This window comes from Oncorhynchus nerka, unplaced genomic scaffold, assembly GCF_034236695.1.
Source record: "Oncorhynchus nerka isolate Pitt River unplaced genomic scaffold, Oner_Uvic_2.0 unplaced_scaffold_13___fragment_8___debris, whole genome shotgun sequence".
NCBI lineage: Eukaryota > Metazoa > Chordata > Actinopteri > Salmoniformes > Salmonidae > Oncorhynchus > Oncorhynchus nerka.
Window position 1 is genome coordinate 176,151 of NW_027040341.1, and position 21,040 is coordinate 197,190.

Consider the following 21,040-nt stretch of genomic DNA (forward strand, 5'->3'; position numbering starts at 1 on the left):
TTAAGATGTTTCGACAACTTGATTGGAGTCCACCTGTGGTAAATTCAATTGATTGGACATGATTTGGAAACGCACATAGGTCCCACAGTTGACACTACATGTCAGAGCAAAAACCAAGTCATGTTTAGTGCCCTGGGGAAGAATACTAAACATTTCTGCAGCATGGAAGGTTCCCCAAGAACGCCGTGGCCTACATCATTCTTAAATGGAAAAAGTTTGGACTCTTCCTGGGGCGGCAGGTAGCCAGCCTAGTGGTTAGAGCATTGGGCCAGTAACCGAAAGGTTGCTAGATCGAATCCCCGAGCTGAAAAGGTACAAATCTGTCGTTCTGCCCCTGAATAAGGCAGTTAATCCACTGTTCCTAGGCCGTCACTGTAAATAAGAATTTGTTCTTAACTGACTTGCCGAGTTAAATAAAAAAAAGTTGAACGGTGTTTCCTTCAACACATTGGTGTGGCTGGCGGGTGGGTGTTAAGAAGCGCTGTTTGGCGATTCATGTTTTAGAGGACGCATGACTCGACCTTCGCCTCCCGAGCCTGTTGGGGAGTTGCAGCGAGGAGACAAGATCACAATTGGGGAGAAAAGGGGGCTAAAAAAAATTGAAGTAAATAAAAAACTAAAACTTTTGGGACGGTTTTGTGTGGTATGGCTATTATTAGGCTATAATACTACTGCAGGCCTATGATATGAAGACAGTGGGCACCGGCGCTCCAACTGTCAGTTGAACTTGAGGTGAGGAAGACTGTTTCAGGCCTACCAGAGTTACTCCTGTAATCTAACAACATAATGCTGATCTTTATACAAAAATATTCTGGTAGAAAAATTTTCAAAATAGCCTCCTTCTATATGCCAATATCTGTATAGCAGTAGTAGCGTATTTCAGAAGGATAAAGAAATGCATGTTGGAAACATGGCCCTGGCATATCTCTATCTTTCTCTGTCTCTAGGGCTAAGCTTCTCTTCCTTCATATTTGAACATTTTTATATCATACAGTATACCTATAGGCCTATATGCTTGCAATACCTTGATGCATTTCTGCTCAAATCTCTTACAGCTGAAACGTGAGGTGGACAATTATTGTTTTAGGAAAGTAAAAAACAATAAAACAATAGGCTATAAAGTTTTTAATATGCTACACATCGAAACACAACAAATCTTTATTTTTATAGACAGTTTTTAAGCACACATAACTGTCGATCATTTGGCCAATATTGCTTGTTTTTTGATGGCTCTGGCATTCGAAGGTCTCTTTTGATTTCTACTCTCGGATCTGAACGGGTCTCTCTGTCCTCGGGTCCATTTCGGAACGGGTCTCCATTTTTTTTTTTTTTTTCATTTATGCATATTGGGTCGAGTGGGAAAGCCACGGATCCATTTCGGAACGGGTCCAACTTTTTGGACCCATGAAGACCTCTACCCCAACAGTGCATGTTTTTATTGTATCCCCAGACAAGCACACCTGATTCAACTTGTCAATTAATCATCGAGCCTTCAATGAGTTTGTCCAGGGCTACAACAAAAATGTGTGCTTTTGGTGGTACTCGAGGACCGGAGTTGGGAACCACTGTTTTAGAGGAAGTGTAGTAGTGGTAGGGTTGGTGTTGAACTGTGTATAAACTGCAGGAGGAACTATATTTAGAACAAATCCATTAGCAATCTCTCAAACACCCGTGTTTGCAGTTTTCTCTACAGATACTTATCTTCAATTACTTGTATTTTTTCTGAATGGCCTGTGCCTTGTTTCTCTGTAAATGAGTTTCTGGTGTAATTTCGCATTCTCACTTCAAATCATTGCCATGGATTTGACTGGATTATTAGATCAAAATATAACAACAATAAAATAGAATATAAGACCGACATAAATGTGGTCAAATTGGCCAATTGCAACCACGATTGGCCACCTAGATCATCTCGTTAAACCATCAATACGCACTAAAATCACCCTACAGCTGATATCAGTTGCAACCATCATCCGCCACCAACTTACCATTTCCATAAAGGGTCCGCATACTAGGTTTGCTGTTTGTCCCTCAAGACACCATTGCCAGTACACTTCCTCAAAATAGTCTGAATTTGCCGATGTCTTAGTTGCGCAATTTTACATCTAACTAAGATGTTTGGGGCAGTATTTCTCAAGTGAAATTTGCATGAAAACAAGTCGTCTCTCGCTGAATGACAAACACTTAATTGAAGAATCCTTACTGTTGACCGATCACAGACGAAGGGGCGTAGACTTTGGCTACCAAAGTTCAGCTTGCCTCAAGAAAAATAATTGTGTCCACAAACAGCCAAAAAAATACCTTGGCTAAGACCAATATGAACAAAAACGTTTGTCGTAAATTTTGTCATAATGTATGCACCGTTTCGGATGGGAAGCCTGGTTTCCGGATGTCTCTTTTATCTTTAATGCAACCAACATTTTTCAAGATGATTTTGCCCTCTGGTGGGTAGCATCATCGGAACTTGCCATTTTAAGGGTGATTTATCGATTTGACAATCGTTCTGTACAACTGAAATAAAGTATTTAATGTCCTTGTTTACCACGGAAAATCTACTATGGCAATGTAGCCTACCCTTTCCAATTTATGTAAACCATTAATGATTTTACTTGTCTGAATCGAAAATGCCCATTTCTTATCAAGAGTGGAAAAGGAAATATTCCTGAGCTGTAGGCTACACATTTGATATTTGAAACAAAATTGTGATTGTGTCGTATTTTGAATCAAATAATATTGTATTCTTATATTGTGAGGATAGTGGAGATTATTTATTTTAAGCTATTTGTAGAACAACTTGATAAAACTCAATAGTGAACCTTTATAATTTCATACAGGGCTACTATACAAAATAGTCATTATTGTAGTCTACTTTATTGAAGAAACAATGTCTGAATTGGAAGGAAATGTGGTAGGATGAGTAATTTGTTATTATTTGGAAGTCGTTATCCAAAGAAACAGATGCCAAGTGTTTCATTTTATGATATTTATATTGTCTATCACACACATTGCTGCAATCAATATCACTTTCATTTACAATGTGGTCGGCTAATTAATAAAAAATTGGATTTCAAAAACGTTATTTTCGAAAAGTTATAATCGTCGTAATGACATTTCCAGTCTGATCATTTTATTTCAGTTGTAATATGTCACATTCTTCCGTTCATCTTTTTCATATTGCGATGTCCTTGTTCCTAATAGGATGATTTTTCATTGGGGCGGGAAGTGAAGGCAGACTGACCATTTCCCATGTAATTTTCACTGTCTAGTATCAAGCTTGTTTGACACCATAACAGCGTCAGATCAGCAGGTCTAGTAGTTTTTTTTTCATTGCAACCAGAGTTGTTTTAGCTCGGAGCTCCTTGTAGTCTCCCGTTTAGTAGCGTGTTAAGAAATCCATGGCAACTTGCAGGTAACCCGCAGGTTCCGAATCTTCGTTGCAATCAGGCCATTCATTCTTATTTGTGGGATGTGTGTGCACAGTACATGTGAAATTAACCAGACTGCTCTGCTAAGGGTCGCTCTTTACTGGACATTTTGAACACAAACTTTTAAAGTCCTACTCCAGTCTATTTTTCATCTCATTTATCACCTGATTTACTCAGAAGGTGGTCCAGGTGTCCTCTGACATGGCAAAAATGGGGGGTGGGGGTCTCTTCTGTTCTCTATTGCTCCTCTATTGTTCCTCAAGCAAGGGGGGAAGCCGATGACAGAGGGCACCATCAGATCAATTCCTTTAATGGCCTACTCCAACTCCACTATTTTGCTCAAAACATATTTGTTTACCCTTAACTGTGTGTACATTGCTGTATTCATACGTGGGATAATGTTTTTTAACAGGTTCAATCCACCTTGTTTTCTCTGAACTGTGTTGGTCAGAGTAGTAATGTTGACGTGTGCCGTTAATAATAATAATAATAATGTATTGGATTGTCCACTTAGGGGCTCAACCATTTTCTGTGCCAGAACGCTCACCAAGCTAATGTGTGTTGGGGTGTGTGTTGTGTCCTGTCAGGATGGTGTTCAGTAGGGCCGCGGTGGTGAGGCTCCTGGCCAGTGACTGCAAGTGTTACCGTGATGACGCCCCTGATGACATGGTGCTGGGGATGTGTCTCAACGCTCTGGGGCTCCCTGTCACACATAGCTCCCTCTTCCACCAGGTAAAACACTGACCTTACCCATTACCCTTATGCCAGGAACCCACAGTTTTATTTTATTGACACGATTCATGCTTCACATACTATTTTCATGATCGTTATTGTCGTACACGAAAAATGGGAGCTCCAGAGTCGCTCGGTGTCGCAAGGACAACAATAGCTGATTTACTGCACTTGTGATCTCCCGACAACACCAAATTGTCCCAAACAAAAGTCTAGCATGTCAGAATGTTCTGTCGTAGCTCTGTACTGTTCGTACTGTCTGAACACTGCTACGAAGAAGATTCCACGCCAATAGGAACGCTGCATACTGGCATGCACTGTAGAAAATATGAAGCAATTGGTTCATCTTTATACACAACATGTTATCTAAGATTTTCTATACCCAAATGACAAGTATTATGGAGTGAAAATATCCAAATCAAATTTTGTTAACCACATTGAAGAATAAACAAATGACAAATAAAGCACTTTCTGCTATCTGCTATTTTTTCTGACATTCAAATCAAAGCAGATTGAACTTAATTTATACAAGTGGTAAAGTGAGAACACCCTTCAGATAGCAAATCCTTAATATGTATTAGCTGTTATGTCGTACATCCACTGCATGACATAACAACGTTTGGATGATCAAAAACGCACTGAGGGAGACAGCCATTGCCTTATATATATTTTTTATTTATTACCCTTACCAACTACCCTAACCCATTACCTTTATCTAATAAGTTACTTAAGACCTAATACTGTTTACCCATTATTCTAACCTGATAATACCAACATTTCACAGTATGAAGATACTAGTCTTTGAAATTCTCTCTGATGTAATAGCCTTTTTATGAAATTCTCTCTGATTGTACCAGTGTATTTAATAGCCCTGTTTATGAGTAATACAACAGTCTGGAGTGCGGTGTCCGGTGGCTTCACTACATTCCTACAGGAAATATTGTACTTTTTACTCAATACATTTTCCCTGACAACCCAAAGTACCCGTTACATTTTGAGTGCTTAGCAGAACAGGAAAATGGTGAAATTCACGCACTTATCAAGAGAACACATGGTGAAATGATTTATACTTTGACTTGTATTTTTTATGCTTAAGTATATTTACAACAAAATACTTTTAGACTTTTACTCAAGTAGTATGTATTGGGTGACTTTCACTTTTACTTGAGTAACTTTCTATTAAGTTATCTATATTTTTACTCAAGTATGACAATTGTGTACTTTTTTACACCACTGGTAAGCAGTCTATAGACAAAATAAAAGAGCAATCCATGCTTTGATTTAGTCTCCAAATGCAAACTTTTTAGCATTTGTGACACAACCAATGCAAGTCAATAACCTCAATATTAGCTTTTAAATAATTGTTCTGTCCCTCCAGGCACGACCTGAAGACTACTCCAGAGACTTCCTAGCCCACCAGGTGCCCATCTCTTTCCACAAACACTGGAACATCGACCCCGTCGCCGTCTTCAACAGGTGGCTAAAGGATGAGTCGGTGTCAACAAGCCCACACGGACTAAACAAGAGCACCAAGGAAGAGTTATAGTCACTCAGACACTGTGTGCGTGTGTGTGGAGTCATGGACAAACATATTGTCAGCATGTTTCCTCCATCGGTGTAAATGTTTTCTATATTGTGAATCTTGCGGAGATATCATTTGGAAGGTTCATGCAAGCCTGTCCCTGACTGTGTACATGGGAACTTATTCATGACTGAGTCCAGAATTCAATCCAAGGCGCGTTAGAGCAGCGCAATATAATGGACTTTCAAAGGTAAATGATGCTTGAGTCGACATGTTAGCATTGACCATGAATGCGATCTCGGCGAACACGTCTTTGGAAGACCTATTGTCGGCTGTCTTAATGCTCAGCTATACGTATTGAATCCCGGCCACAGTTTCAATTGATTTGCATGTTGAGGTTGTCAGTGTGTGTTCAGATCTTGTCTGTGTATATTTATATGATATAATCTATTCCTTGCCAAGTTGAACAATGAAAAAGTTTTTTTTTTCTCAAGGACATATCTCAACATTATTACTACATGCTGTACAATGTGTACTATTTTGATATCAAAGTGTTATTACTTAAAAATATATGTTTGCGCTGTCTTATTGGAGTTTTATTTCTGGCATTTGGTTTCAGGATTAATTAATGACTATTAATTGTGAATGTAAATAATAGGTGCTATGAAAACGTGTGTGTGTTTTCATTGCCCCTATTATCACACACACCAAATACTGTTGAATGCAATTTCAAATAGAAGCTATGAGAAATGACTCAAGATGTTTGGTTTATTATTGCTTTGATATGATACCTGTGAAAGCAAATGGCCTTGCACTGTGCTTGGGGGGGACACCCATATTCCCCTCATGACACACTAACTTTCCTCACATTACTTCATAACTTCATGAGTGATCGGTTTGAACTTGTGTAACTTTATTTATGGAATACTTATCACAGGCCCAGCATGGGGAAAGGGATGTGAATAATACAACTAGGCTGACATGTTAAAAATAACCCTTTACATCAGGGGTGTCAAACTCCTTCCATGGAGGGCCTAGTGTCTGCAGATGTTTGTTTTTTTTCCTTTCAATTAAGCCCTAGACAACCAGATGTGGGGAGTTCCTTACTATTTGATGACCTTAATTCATCAATCAAGTGCAAAGGAGGAGCAGAAACCCGTAGACACTCGGCCCTCCATAGAATGTGCATTATACAATGTAAAGTCATGATTGAGTCATTCACCAAGAATAGAGCGTCCTCTTCGGTCTTCTGTTTCCCTATTTATCAGAGTAGTCTGGGATACTTATGAATAAATTAACGTGGTGAAACTCGCTAAATGCACTTTAATTAATTATATCCTCTTTTAGTTGGATTCTGTTGGACAGTTTTACTAAAGCAGCTTAAAGGGATAGTTTTCTCATTACTTTAAATTCATTATACCTTGTCATAGTCGGGCTCTAATCAATCAGTATCGTGGAAGTTCAGTGTTACAGCGTTAGGTAACGTTCCCGTGTTAGCAGAGACTATATGTCGGCTCAATTGCCAAAGCAGCAGCTACTCTTCCTGGGGTCGAGCAACATGAAGGCAGTTTATACAATTTTAAAAACATTAAAATACATTCACAGATTTCACAACACACTGTGTGCCCTCAGGACCCTACTCCACCACTACCACATATCTACAGTACTAAATCCATGTGTATGTATAGTGCGAATGTTATCGTGTGCGTGCGTGTGTGTTGGTGCCAATGTTTGTGTTGCTTCACAGTCCCCGCTGTTCCATAATGTGTTTTTTTTCATCTGTTTTTTAAATCAAATTTTACTGCTTGTGTCAGTTACTTGATTTGGAATAGAGTTCCATGTAGACATGGCTCTATGTACAGTAGTACTGTGTGCCTCCCTTATTCTGTTCTGGACTTGGGGACTGTGAAGAGACCTCTTGTGGCATGTCATGTGGGGTATGCATGGGTGTCCGAGCTGTGTGCCAGTAGTTTAGACAGACAGCTCGGTGCATTCAACATGTCAATACCTCTCATAAATAAAAGTTGTGATGAAGTCAATCTCTCCTCCACTTTCAGACAGGAGAGATTGACATGCATATTATTAATATTAACTCTCTGTGTACATCCAAGAGCCAACCGTGCTGCCCTGTTCTGAGCCAATTACACTTTTCCAAAGTCCTTTTTTGTGGCACCTGACCACACGACTGAACAGTAGTCAAGGTGCAACAAAACTAGGGCCTGTAGGCCCTGCCTTGTTGATAGTGTTGGTAAGAAGGCAGAGCATCACTTTACTCAATTTCCACATTATTTATTACAAGTTTTCGTTGAGGTTTTTGGTTTAGTGAGTGTTATGTTCCAAATATAATGCTTTTAGTTTTAGAAATATTTAGGGCTAACTTATGCCTTACACCCACTCTGAAACTAACTGCAGCTCTTTGTTGAGTGTTGCAGTCATTTCTTTCGCTATAGTAGCTGACGTGTAATAGTGTTGAGTTATTCACGTACATGGACACTCTGGCTTTACTCAAAGTCAGTGGCATGTCGTTAGTAAAAATTGAAAAAAGCAAGGGGCCTAAACAGCTGCCCTGGAGAATTCCTGATTCTACCTGGATTATATTTGAAAGCATTCCATTAAAGAACACCCTCTGTGTTCTGTTAGACAAGTAACTCTTTATCCACATTATAGCAGGGGGTGTAAAGCCATAACACATATGTTTTTCCAGCAGCAGACTATGATCGATAATGTCAAAAGCTGCACTGAAGTCTAACAAGACATCCCCCTCAATCATTTTATCATCAATTTCTCTCACCCAATCATCAGTCATTTGTGTAAGTCCTGTGCATGTTGAGCGTCCTTTTTATTTCACCTTTATTTAACCAGGTAGGCTAGTTGAAAACAAGTTCTCATTTACAACTGCGACCTGGCCAAGATAAAGCAAAGCAGTGCAAATAACAATACAGAGTTACACATGGAATAAACAAACCGTCAATAATACAATAGAAAAAGTCTATATACAGTGTGTGCAAATGAGGTAGGATAAGGGAGGTGAGGCAATAAATAGGCCATAGTGGCAAAATAAGAACAATATAGCAATTAAACACTGGAGTGATAGATGTGCAGAAAATGAGTGTGCAAGTAGAGATATGGGCTATGTACAGGTGCAGTGATCTGTGAGCTGCTCTGACCGCTGGTGCTTGAAGTTAGTGAAGGAGATTTGAGTCTCCATCTTCAGTGATTTTTGCAGTTCGTTCCAGACATTGACAGCAGAGAACTGGTAGGAGAGGCTGCCAAAAGAGGCTTTGGGGGTGACCAGTGAAATATACCTGCTGGAGCGTGTGCTATGGGTGGGTGCTGCTATGGTGAGCAGTGAGCTGAGATAAGGCGGGGCTTTACCTAGCAGAGACTTATCGATGACCTGGAGTCGGTGGGTTTGGCATGACTATGAAGCGAGGGCCAGCCAATGAGCGCGTACAGGTCGCAGTGGTGGGTTGTATATAGGGCTTTGGTGACAAAACGGAAGGCACTATGATAGACTGCATCCAGTTTATTGAGTAGAGTGTTGGAGGCTATTTTGTAAATGACATTGCCGAAGTCAAGGATGGGTAGGATGGTCAGTTTTACGAGGGTATGTTTGGCAGCATGAGTGAAGGATGCTTTGTTGCGAAATATGAAGCCGATTCTAGATTTAATTTTGAATTGGAGATGCTTTATGTGAGTCTGGAAGGAGAGTTTACAGTCTAACCAGACACCTAGGTATTTGTAGTTGTCCACATATTCTAAGTCAGAAGCGTCCAGAGTAGTGATGCTAGTTGGGCAGGCGGGTGCAGGCAGTGAACGGTTGAAAAGCATGCATTTAGTTTTACTAACGCTTCATTGAATCAGATGGCTCATTCATCACAAAGCACACTGATATTGCAAACTACTTTAATGACTTTTTCATTGGCAAGATAAGCAAACTTCGGGATTACGTGCCAGAAACAAACGCTGACACTACACATCCAAGTATAATGGACCAAATAATGAAAGACAAGAAATTAAGAGGTGAAACAATTGTCTATTAACAATGACAAGCCAATGGGGGTCAGACAATCTGGATGGAAAATTACGGTGGATAATAGCAGACAATATTGCCACTCCTATTTGCCACATCTTCAATTTATGCCTACTAGAGAGCGTTTCCCCTCAGGACTGGAGGGAAGCTAAAGTCATTCCGCTACCTAAGAATAGTAAAGCCCACTTTACTGGCTCAAATAGCCGACCAATCAGCCTGTTACAACCCTTAGGAAGCTTCTGGAAAAAATTGTGTTTGACCAGCTACAATGCTTTTTCACAGAATTTCAGCATGCTTAAATAGGAATGCCTCATGCAAATAATGTTGAACGGGAACAGATATAGCCAGACCTGACTGCCCTTGACCAGCACAAAAACATCCTGTGGCATACTGCATTATCATCGAATAGCCCCTGCGATATGCAACTTTTCAGGGCAGTTAGGAAAGATAAGGCTAGCTTTTTCAAACAGAAATATGCATCCTGTAGCAAACTCCAAAAAAGTTCTGGGACAATGTCCATGGAGAATAAGAGCACCTCCTCCCAGCTGTCCACTGCACTGACGCTAGGAAACACTGTCACCACCGAGAAATCCACAATAATCGAGAATTTCAATAAGCATTTTTCTATCCACCTAGCTACCCCACCCCGGTCATCAGCCCTGCACACCCCATAGCTACTTGCCCAAACCTCCCCATTTCTCCCTCAACCAAATCCAGATAGCAGATGTTCTGAAAGAGCTGCTGAATCTGGACCCCTACAAATCAGCCAGGCTAGACAATCTGGACCCTCTCTTTCTAAAATGATCCGCCAAAATTGTTGCAACCCCTATTACCAGTCTGTTCAGCCTCCTCTTTCGTATCATCCGAGATCCCTAAAGATTGGAAAGTTGCCATGGTCATCCCCCTCTTCCATTGTCACAATGGTAGGGATTAACTGAGCTGGTCTTGGATCATTTACCAGTCATTGTTTCAACTCAGCCTTGAAATGCATGGACAGAGTCCAGGAGCCAAGAGGATTTGGATGGACTCCGTCATTCATGTAGAGTATCTTCTATTTCCAGAAGGTGTAATAATCAATAAAAGTGACTCCAGCAGAGCTAAAGTAGTCTTTTAGCCAGATGTGTAATGCCAGCAGTCTGCTGAATCTTTCATACCCGTGGCCGAACGATGATACTGGACCTGAAATTATTGCAGTTTTTTGGAGTCTTTTAATGCTAAAATCAGTTTTTTTTTAAATTAAAAATCAAATGTTCTGAGCAAGCTCTCCTGATATCGTTTGACCCCACATGGACTACGACAGTGTCAGCTCCCGGGATCTGTGGTAGAACAGTTGGAAGCAGCCTTGTTATGTCCTGTACTCATGCTCCTGGGTAGCACAGGGTTTTTGCCTTGGGGACCGAGATGTTTCTCACCATAGAGCTGCCTATGATGACAGCTGGTGATGTTGAATGGACCGGTCTCAGAGCGCCGAAGAGCTTAACTCGAGGTAGAAGCCACCGGAGAGGGAGACAGAGCCGAGGATGAAGACGCAGGTACCTCCGGATCAGATCTTGATTGGGAAGCCACCAAGGACGAAGGTGCCGGAACCTCTGGATCCAGGGCGGCAAAGCTGTTTCTTGTCTGTGTCAGTTCCGGGCTTAACATCTCCAAGGAGACCCCCGTTGCAAGACGACCCCTCCTTCAACGTCCAGTGTGACGTACCTCCATGGCTGGTTGGTTGGGTCGAGATCAGCTCTGTTCTCCAGGGAAGGGGGAGATCCCTTCGGGGATGGAACCCTGCCTAGAGCCGACACGGCGGCCAAACTTCCACCAGACCAGAGCGGCATCTGGCTACTGGGGTGGAAGAAAAAGTAGGTAGGCGTGGGTTCCCCAGTAGCTTATGTAGGTTTGCTACTTTCTTGCTAAGAGTAGCTACTTCACTCCTGTAGTCCTCCGCAAGCAATCAGTTGCTACATTGAAAGTCAGCGCGGTCCACATTGTCCCGAAACAAAGCAAAGTAAATACAGCTCCTGCAATGCTGGAAACGTTTAATAGCGGCTCCTATTTGAGACCACCGTGCCAGCTAGGCTAGCTGTGCTTTCGCGTCAGATAGAAGCGCTCACAGCAAGTTAGCTCAACAGAGCCGCAGGATTCAAAATAAAATTGATATTGCTCCTCGGCTCTCAGCATCTGGGCATGGCATATGAATTTCAGAGATATAATACAAATTAAGATTGAGTTTCTTTAAGGATGAGAATGATATAGACAGCATTTTACTTTCTTTTGAATCCATTCAAACATTTCCATCCTGTCAGCCCAGTGGATACTGTACAACACAATAACAACCCAGCAGGCAAAATTTGGCACATGATGTCTAAATGTAATTTTCTGGATGTAAACGCTTTTTGCGGTTGAATAGAATACAATTAGATTACAACTTGCTCTCTGTTATTACCAGGTAAATGCATTTTTCATGAAGAGATCAGGACGTCATGGGAAAGACATCATATTTGGCTTATCTGGTCAGTTAGCCAAATTACAACAAGATAAAGACTTTAAAGCTACAGTCTGCAATTGGTACATACAGTTGAAGTCGGAAGTTTACATACACCTAAGCAAAATACATTTAAACTCAGCTTTTCACAATTCCTGACATTTAATCCTAGTAAAAATGCCATGTCTGGGGTCAGTTAGGATCACCACTTTATTTTAAGAATGTGAAATGTCAGAATGATAGTGGAGAGAATGATTTATTACATATTTATTTATTTCATCACATTCCCAGTGGGTCAAAAGTTTACAGACACTCAATTAGTATTTGGTAGCATTGCCTTTAAATTGTTTAACTTGGGTCAAATGTTTCGGGTAGCCTTCCATTAGCTTCCCACAATAAGTTGCGTGAATTTTGGCCCATTTCTTCTGACAGAGCTGGTGTAACTGAGTCAGGTTTGCAGGCCTCCTTGCTCGCACATGCTTTTTCACACGCTTTTTCAGTTCTGCCCACAAATGTTCTATAGGATTGAGGTCAGGGCTTCGTGATGGCCGCTCCAATACCTTGAATTTTTTGTCCTTAAGCCATTTTGCCACAACTTTGGAAGAATGCTTGGGGTCATTGTCCAATTGGAAGATGCATTTGCAACCAAGCTTTAAAACCTCTTATGGATCCCTTCACGCGCCAATCCCTTTAGTGGGATCGATTTGACAACATCCAGTGAAATGGCAGCACGCCAAATTCAAACTACAGGAATATCAATATTCAACATTCACGAAAATATCTGTGTAATACATCAAAATAAAGCTTCACTTCTTGTTAATCCAGCCGCTGTGTCAGATTTCAAAAAGGCTTTACGGCGAAAGCAGACCATGCAATTTTCTGAGGCCCCGCATGCAAGCACATGAAAATAATTATTCAACCAGGCAGGTGCGACACAAAAGTCAGAAATAGCCAAATAGCAATAAATGCCTTACCTTTGAAGATATTATTTTTGCAATCCCAAATGTCTCATTGACACAATGAATGGTCGTTTTGTTCGATAAATTCCTTCTTTATATCCCCAAAATGTCCATTTATTTGTCGCGTTTGATTCAGAAATACACCGGTTCCAACTCGCCCAATATGACTACAAAGTATCTAATAAGTTACCTGTAAACTTGGTCCAAACATTTCAAACAACGTTCCTAATCCAACCTTGGGTATCCTAAAATGTAAATAATCGATAAAATTGAAGACTGAATAAACTGTTTCTAATACTGGAAAAAAACTATGTGAAGCCTGTTCTTGATACGTGCACCAAAATAGTAAGGACCTTCAGAGTGACACATGGAATGAATAGCCCTACTTCTTCTTTTCTCAAAATAAAAACATTGTACAATTTCTAAAGGCTGTTGTCATCTAGTGGAAGCCATAGGAACTGCAACCAGGTTCCTCATAAATAGGGCTTCCCATAGAAACCAATTGGGAATTCCTATGACCTCAATTTCGTTTTTCCCCTGGATGGTTTGTTCTTGGGGTTTCTCCTGCCAAATCAGTTCTGTTATACTCAGACATTATTTATTATTGTCTATCCAAATCTACCAATTATATGCATATTCTAGCTTCTGGGCCTGAGTAACAGGCAGTTTACTTTGGGCACGCTTTTCATCCGGATGTCAAAATATTGCCCCCTAGCCTTGAGTTTTAACTTCCTGACTGATGTCTTGAGATATTGGTTCAATATATCCACATAATTTTCCTTCCTAATACAGCCATCTATTTTGTGAAGTGCACCAGTCCCTCCTGCAGCAAAGCACCCCCACAACATGATGCTGCCACCCCCGTGCTTCATCTTTGGAATAGTGTTCTACAGCTTGCAAGCTCCCCCTTTTTCCTCCAAACATATCGATGGTAATTATGGCCAAACAGTTCTATTTTTGTTTCATCAGACCAGAGGACATTTCTCCAAAAAGTACGATCTTTGTCCCCATGTGCAGTCTGCTTTTTTTTGCCGGTTTTGGAGCAGTGGCTTCTTACTTGCTTCAGGTTATGTCAATATAGGACTCGTTTTACTGTGGATATAGATACTGTTGTACCTGTTTCCTCCAGCATCTTTACAAGATCCTTTGCTGTTGTTCTGGGATTGATTTGCACTTTTCGCACCAAAGTACGTTCATCTCTAGGAGACAGAATGCATCTCCTTCCTGCGCGGTATGACGGCTGCGTGGTCCCATGGTGTTTATACTTGCATACTCTATTGTTTGTACAGATGAACATGGTACTTTCAGGCATTTGGAAATTGCTCCCAAAGATGAACCAGACTTGTGGAGGTCTACAATTCTTTTCTGAGGTCTTGGCAGATTTATTTTGATTTTCCCATGATGTCAAGCAAAACAGGTGCTGAGTTTGAAGGTAGGCCTTGAAATACATCCACAGGTACACCTCCAATTGACTCTAATTATGTCAATTAGCCTATCAGAGGCTTCTAAAGCCATGACATCATTTTATGGAATTTTCCAAGCTGGTTAAAGGCACAGTCAACTTAGTGTTTGTAAACTTCTGACCCACTGGAAATGTGATACAGTGAATTATAAGTGAAATAATTGTTGGAAAAATTACTTGTGTCATGCACAAAGTAGAACTATAGTTTGTTAACAAGAAATTTGTGGAGTGGTTGTAAAACTAGTTTTAACGACTCCAACCTAAGTGTATGTAAACTTCCGACTTAATCTGTACGTAGACGGACTCACAGGTCACTTTAATAATGTTTACATACTGTTTTACTAATTTCATATGTAAATAGTATATTCTATTGTATTCAATTCAATGCCTCTCCGACATTGCTCGTCCTAATATATATTTCTCAATTCCATTCTTTTACTTTTAGATTTGTGTGTATTTTTGTGAATTGTTAGATATGAATGTGCTGTTGGAGCTAGGAACACAAGTGTTTGCCTACACCTGCAATAACATCTGCTAAATATGTGTATGAGACCAATAAAATATGTTATTTGATTTGAATATATCATAGAATCATGTAAATGTATCTCTACCTGTAGAGTCTGATTGCAGAATGTAGGAAATAGTTGGAATGGCTTTGTCCTAGCAGGTGGAACTTCGACCCTGTGAACTGTCAGTGCTCTCTGAGTGGAGAGAGGTCGTGAAGGGGGTGCGATGGATCTCTCATGTCTTTGAGGAGTAAAAGTGTGGCATCCTATCTGCATTCTGTTAAAGTCACCAACCATGGCCAAAACGTTGAGGGTAGAGCTGGGTAGCAAGGGAGCAAAATATAGCCACCTGCATTGTACTCGGTCAAGCTCCTTCTCTAGCGCTTCGGTGCAACTGACAAGCTGGACCTTACCATGCTCCAGCACAACTCGAATACATGAGACCTTGTTATATTGTTATAATATTGTTATAATCCATATACTGTATATCAACACCATGTTTTCAGGTCAAATTTCTGGTATATGTAAATATTCTTGGTGAATAAAGTTTGATGTGACTTTGCAGCCCATTGCTACTTGTTATTTACAAACAGAAGCAAAATCACCATGTCAATAGCAACACAACACTGTAGCAATACCAAGCCCACCTGAAACATGACTTATAGCATTATACCTACAACTGGATGTGAATAATGTGAACTCAGTACCATTGATGGGACAGTAGTGGAGAAGGTGGAACATTTTAAGCTGCTCAGTGTACACATCAAATTATGGTCCACCCACACAGACAGTGTGGTGAAGAACTGCTCTCACTAATGGTCAAGGGTGAGCTTTGCTATATATGGCCATCCATCGCTTGTTATTGTTTTTTTCTGGGAAAATGTGTGTGCTGATTATGAAAAGATGGAGCAATGTTTTTATTTTAGAATATCTGTTTGCACCTGGGGGTGGTAATGGGCTTGGAGCTGGAGATGGAGCTGGAGATGGGCCTGGAGATGGGCTGGAGATGGGCTTGGAGCTGGAGATGGAGCTGGAGAAGGGCTTGGAGCTGGAGATGGGCTTGGAGCTGGAGATGGGCTTGGAGCTGGAGATGGAGATGGAGATGGGCTTGGAGCTGGAGATGGAGATGGGCTTGGAGCTGGAGATGTGCCTGGAGCTGGAGATGGGCTTGGAGCTGGAGATGGGCTTGGAGCTGGAGATGGGCTTGGAGCTGGAGATTGGCTTGGAGATGGGCCTGGAGCTGGAGATGGGCCTGGAGATGGGCTTGGCGCTGGAGATGGGCTTGGAGCTAGAGATGGGACCAGAGCTGGATATGGGCCTGGAGCTGGAGATGGGCCTGGAGATGGGCCTGGAGCTGGAGATGGGCCTGGAGCCGGAGATGGGCCTGGTCCTGGAGCTGGAGATGGGCCTGGAGCTGGATATGGGCCTGGAGCTGGATATGGGCCTGGAGCTGGAGATGGGCCTGGAGCTGGATATGAGCTGGAGATGGGCTTGGAACTGGAGATGGGCTTGGAGATGGGCTTGGAGCTGGAGATGGAGCTGGAGATGGGCTTGGCGCTGGAGATGGGATTGGAGCTGGAGATGGGATTGGAGCTGGAGATGGGATTGGAGCTGGAGATGGGATTGCAGCTGGAGATGGATATGGGCCTGGGCTGGAGATGGGCTTGGAGCTGGAGATGGGCATGGAGCTGGAGATGGGCCTGGAGCTGGAGATGGGCTTGGAGCTGGAGATGGGCCTGGAGCTGGAGATGGGCCTGGAGCTGGAGATGGGCCTGGCGCTGGAGATGGTCTTGGCGCTGGATATGGGCTTGGAGCTGGAGATGGGCCTGGAGCTGGAAATGGGCTTGGAGCTGGAGATGGGCCTGGAGCTGGAGCTGGGCTTGGAGCTGGAGATGGGCCTGTTGCTGGAGCTGGGCTTGGTGCTGGAGATGGGCTTGGTGCTGGAGATGGAGATGGGACTGGAGCTAGAGATGGGCCTGGAGCTGGATATGGGCCTGGAGCTGGAGATGGGCCTGGAGCTGGAGATGGGCCTGGAGCTGGAGATGGGCCTGGAGCTGGAGATATGGGCCTGGAGCTGGAGATGGGCCTGGAGATGGGCTGGAGATGGGCTTGGAGCTGGAGATGGGCTTGGAGCTGGAGATGGGCTTGGAGCTGGAGATGGGCTTGGAGCTGGAGATGGGCCTGGAGCTGGAGATGGGCCTGGAGCTCGAGATGGGCTTGGAGCTGGAGATGGGCTTGGAGCTGGAGATGGGCCTGGAGCTGGAGATGAGCCTGGAGCTGGAGATGGGCCTGGAGCTGGAGATGGGCCTGGAGCTGGAGATGGGCCTGGAGCTGGAGATGGGCCTGGAGATGGGCCTGGAGCTGGAGATGGGCCTGGAGCTGGAACAGGGCCTGGAGTTGGTGCTGGGCCTGGGCCTTTACCTGGAGGTTGGGCTGAGGCTGGAGCTGGAGGTTGGGTTGAGGCTATAGCTGGAGGTTGGGCTGAGGCTGGATTTTGGGCTGAGGCTGGAGGTTGGACTGAGGCTGAAGTTTGGGCTGAGGCTAGAGCTGGAGGTTGGGCAGCACCAGTACCTGTGTCTAATTCCCCGGAGGTTGGTAATAATATATGCATGTCAAATCAAATCAAATTTATTTGTCACACACACGGTTAGCAGATGTTAATGCAAGTGTAGCGAAATGCTTGTGCTTCTAGTTCCGACAATGCAGTAATAACCAACGAGTAATCTAACCTAACAATTACAAAACTACTACCTTATACACAAGTGTAAAGGGATAAAGAATATGTTCATAAAGATAAATGAATGAGTGATGGTACAGAACGGCATAGGCAAGATGCAGTAGATGGTATCGAGTACAGTATATACATATGAGATTAATAATGTAGGGTATGTAAACATTATATTAAGTAGCATTGTTTAAAGTGGCTAGTGATATATTTTACATCAATTTCCATCAATTCCCATTATTAAAGTGGCTGGAGTTGAGTCAGTGTGTTGGCAGCAGCCACTCAATGTTAGTGGTGGCTGTTTAACAGTCTGATGGCCTTGAGAAAGAAGCTGTTTCTCAGTCTCTCGGTCCCAGCTTTGATGCACCTGTACTGACCTCGCCTTCTGGATGATAGCGGGGTGAACAGGCAGTGGCTCGGGTGGTTGTTGTCCTTGATGATCTTTATGGCCTTCCTGTGACATCGGGTGGTGTAGGTGTCCTGGAGGGCAGGTAGTTTGCCCCCGGTGATGCGTTGTGCAGACCTCACTACCCTCTGGAGAGCCTTACGGTTGTGGGCGGAGCAGTTGCCGTACCAGGCGGTGATACAGCCCGACAGGATGCTCTCGATTGTGCACCTGTAGAAGCTTGTGAGTGCTTCAGGTGACAAGCCGAATTTCTTCAGCCTCCTGAAGTTGCTGCTGCACCTTCTTCACAACGCTGTCTGTGTGGGTGGACCAATTCAGTTTGTCCGTGATGTGTACGCCAAGGAACTTAAAACTTACTACCCTCTCCACTACTGTTCCATCGATGTGGACTTATTTTCCACAATAATTTGCAAATAAATTCATTAAAAATCCTACAATGTGATTTTCTGGATTTATTTTTTCTCATTTTGTCTGTCATAGTTGAAGTGTACCTATGATGAAAATTACAGGCCTCTCTCTTCTTTTTAAGTGGGATAACCTGCACAATTGGTGGCTGACTAAATACTTTTTTTGCCCCACTGTACCTCGTGTCTGAGCTGTTGAATTGCGACTCTACTTTGTCTCTATACTGACGCTTAGCTTGTTTGATTGCCTTTCGGAGGGAATAGCTACACTGTTTGTATTCGGTCATGTTTCCGGTCACCTTTCCCTGGTTAAAAGCAGTGGTTCGCGCTTTCAGTTTCACGTGAATGTTTTCATCATTGCTTTGGGAACGACATCATCAATGCACTTTCTAATGAACTCGCTCACCGAATCAGCGTATTCGTCAAAGTTGTTGTTGGACGCAATGCGGAACATATCCCAGTCCCGCGTGATCGAAGCAGTCTTGAAGCGTGCCAGGCGCACCAGTTTGTGTCAAGAACTTCAACGCTGCTGGGTTTTTCACACTCAACAGTTTCCTGTGTGTATCAAGAATAGTCCACCACCCAAAGGACATCCAGCCAACTTGGCACAACTGTGGAAAGCATCGGAGTCAACATGGGCCAGCATCTCTGTGCAATGCTTTCGACACCTTGTAGAGTCCATGCCCTGACAAATTGAGGCTATTCTGAGGGCAAAAGGGGGGGGGGTTCTTAATTATTTTTTTGAACTCAATGTATTTGTATGTTATGTAGCAACAGTATGTACACTGCTCAAAAAAATAAAGGGAACACTAAAATAACACATCCTAGATCTGAATGAATGAAATATTCATATTAAATACTTTTTCTTTACATAGTTGAATGTGCTGACAACAAAATCACACAAAAATTATCAATGGAAATCAAATTTATCAACCGATGGAGGTCTGGATTTGGAGTCACACTCAAAATTAAAGTGGAAAACCACACTACAGGCTGATCCAAATTGGATGTAATGTCCTTAAAACAAGTCAAAATGAGGCTCAGTAGTGTGTGTGGCCTCCACGTGCCTGTATGACCTCCCTACAATGCCTGGGCATGCTCCTGATGAGGTGGCGGATGGTCTCCTGAGGGTTCTCCTCCCAGACCTGGACTAAAGCATCCGCCAACTCCTGGACAGTCTGTGGTGCAAGTTGGTGGATGGAGCGAGACATGATGTCCCAGATGTGCTCAATTGGATTCACGTCTGGGGAAAGGGCGGGCCAGTCCATAGCATCAATGCCTTCCTCTTGCAGGAACTGCTGACACACTCCAGCCACATGAGGTCTAGCATTGTTTTGCATTAGGAGGAACCCAGGGCCAACTGCACCAGCATATGGTCTCACAAGGGGTCTGAGGATCTCATCTCGGTACCTAATGGCAGTCAGGCTACCTCTGGCGAGCACATGGAGGGCTGTGCGGCCCCACAAAGAAATGCCACCCCACACCATGACTGACCCACCGCCAAACCGGTCATGCTGGAGGATGTTGCAGGCAGCAGAACGTTCTCCACGGCGTCTCTAGACTGTCACGTCTGTCACATGTGCTCAGTGTGAACCTGCTTTCATCTGTGAAGAGCACAGGGCGCCAGTGGCGAATTTGGCAATCTTGGTGTTCTCTGGCAAATGCCAAACGTCCTGCACGGTGTTGGGCCGTAAGCACAACCCCCACCTGTGGACATTGGGCCTTCATACCACCCTCATGGAGTCTGTTTCTGACCGTTTGAGCAGACACATGCACATTTGTGGCCTGCTGGAGGTCATTTTGCAGGGCTCTGGCATTGCTCCTCCTTGCACAAAGGCGGAGGTAGCGGTCCTGCTGCTGGGTTGTTGCCCTCCTACGGCCTCCTCCACGTCTCCTGATGTACTGGCCTGTCTCCTGGTAGCGCCTCCATGCTCTGGACACTACGCTGACAGACACAGCAAACCTTCTTGCCACAGCTCGCATTGATGTATCATCCTGGATGAGCTGCACTACCTGAGCCACTTGTGTGGGTTGTAGACACCGTCTCATGCTACCACTAGAGTGAAAGCACCGCCAGCATTCAAATGTGACCAAAACATCAGCCAGGAAGCATAGGAACTGAGAAGTGGTCTGTGGTTACCACCTGCAGAACCACTCCTTTATTGGAGGTGTCTTGCTAATTGCCTATAATTTCCACCTGTTGTCTATTCCATTTGCACAACAGCATGTGCAATTTATTGTCAATCAGTGTTGCTTCCTAAGTGGACAGTTTGATTTCACAGAAGTGTGATTGACTTGGAGTTACATTGTGTTGTTTAAGTGTTTTTTTGAGCAATGTATGTTTTGTATGCTATGAATGATTTATTTATTTATTTTGTTTTTTATTTCACCTT

At 43.1% G+C, this 21,040-nt stretch overlaps 1 protein-coding gene across 1 annotated transcript in view; it reads left to right on the forward strand.

The window, feature by feature from the left end:
- Window positions 1–6,432, forward strand: part of b3glcta (beta 3-glucosyltransferase a) — a gene marked incomplete at its 5' end in the record, with an annotated part of 78,143 nt that extends 71,711 nt beyond the window's left edge. The window contains 2 exons of the mRNA XM_065016544.1: window positions 4,013–4,157; window positions 5,536–6,432. Coding sequence (XP_064872616.1) covers window positions 4,013–4,157; window positions 5,536–5,703 — 313 coding nt within the window. The remainder of the gene's footprint in view (window positions 1–4,012; window positions 4,158–5,535) is intronic.
- Window positions 6,433–21,040: the final 14,608 nt, after the last annotated feature.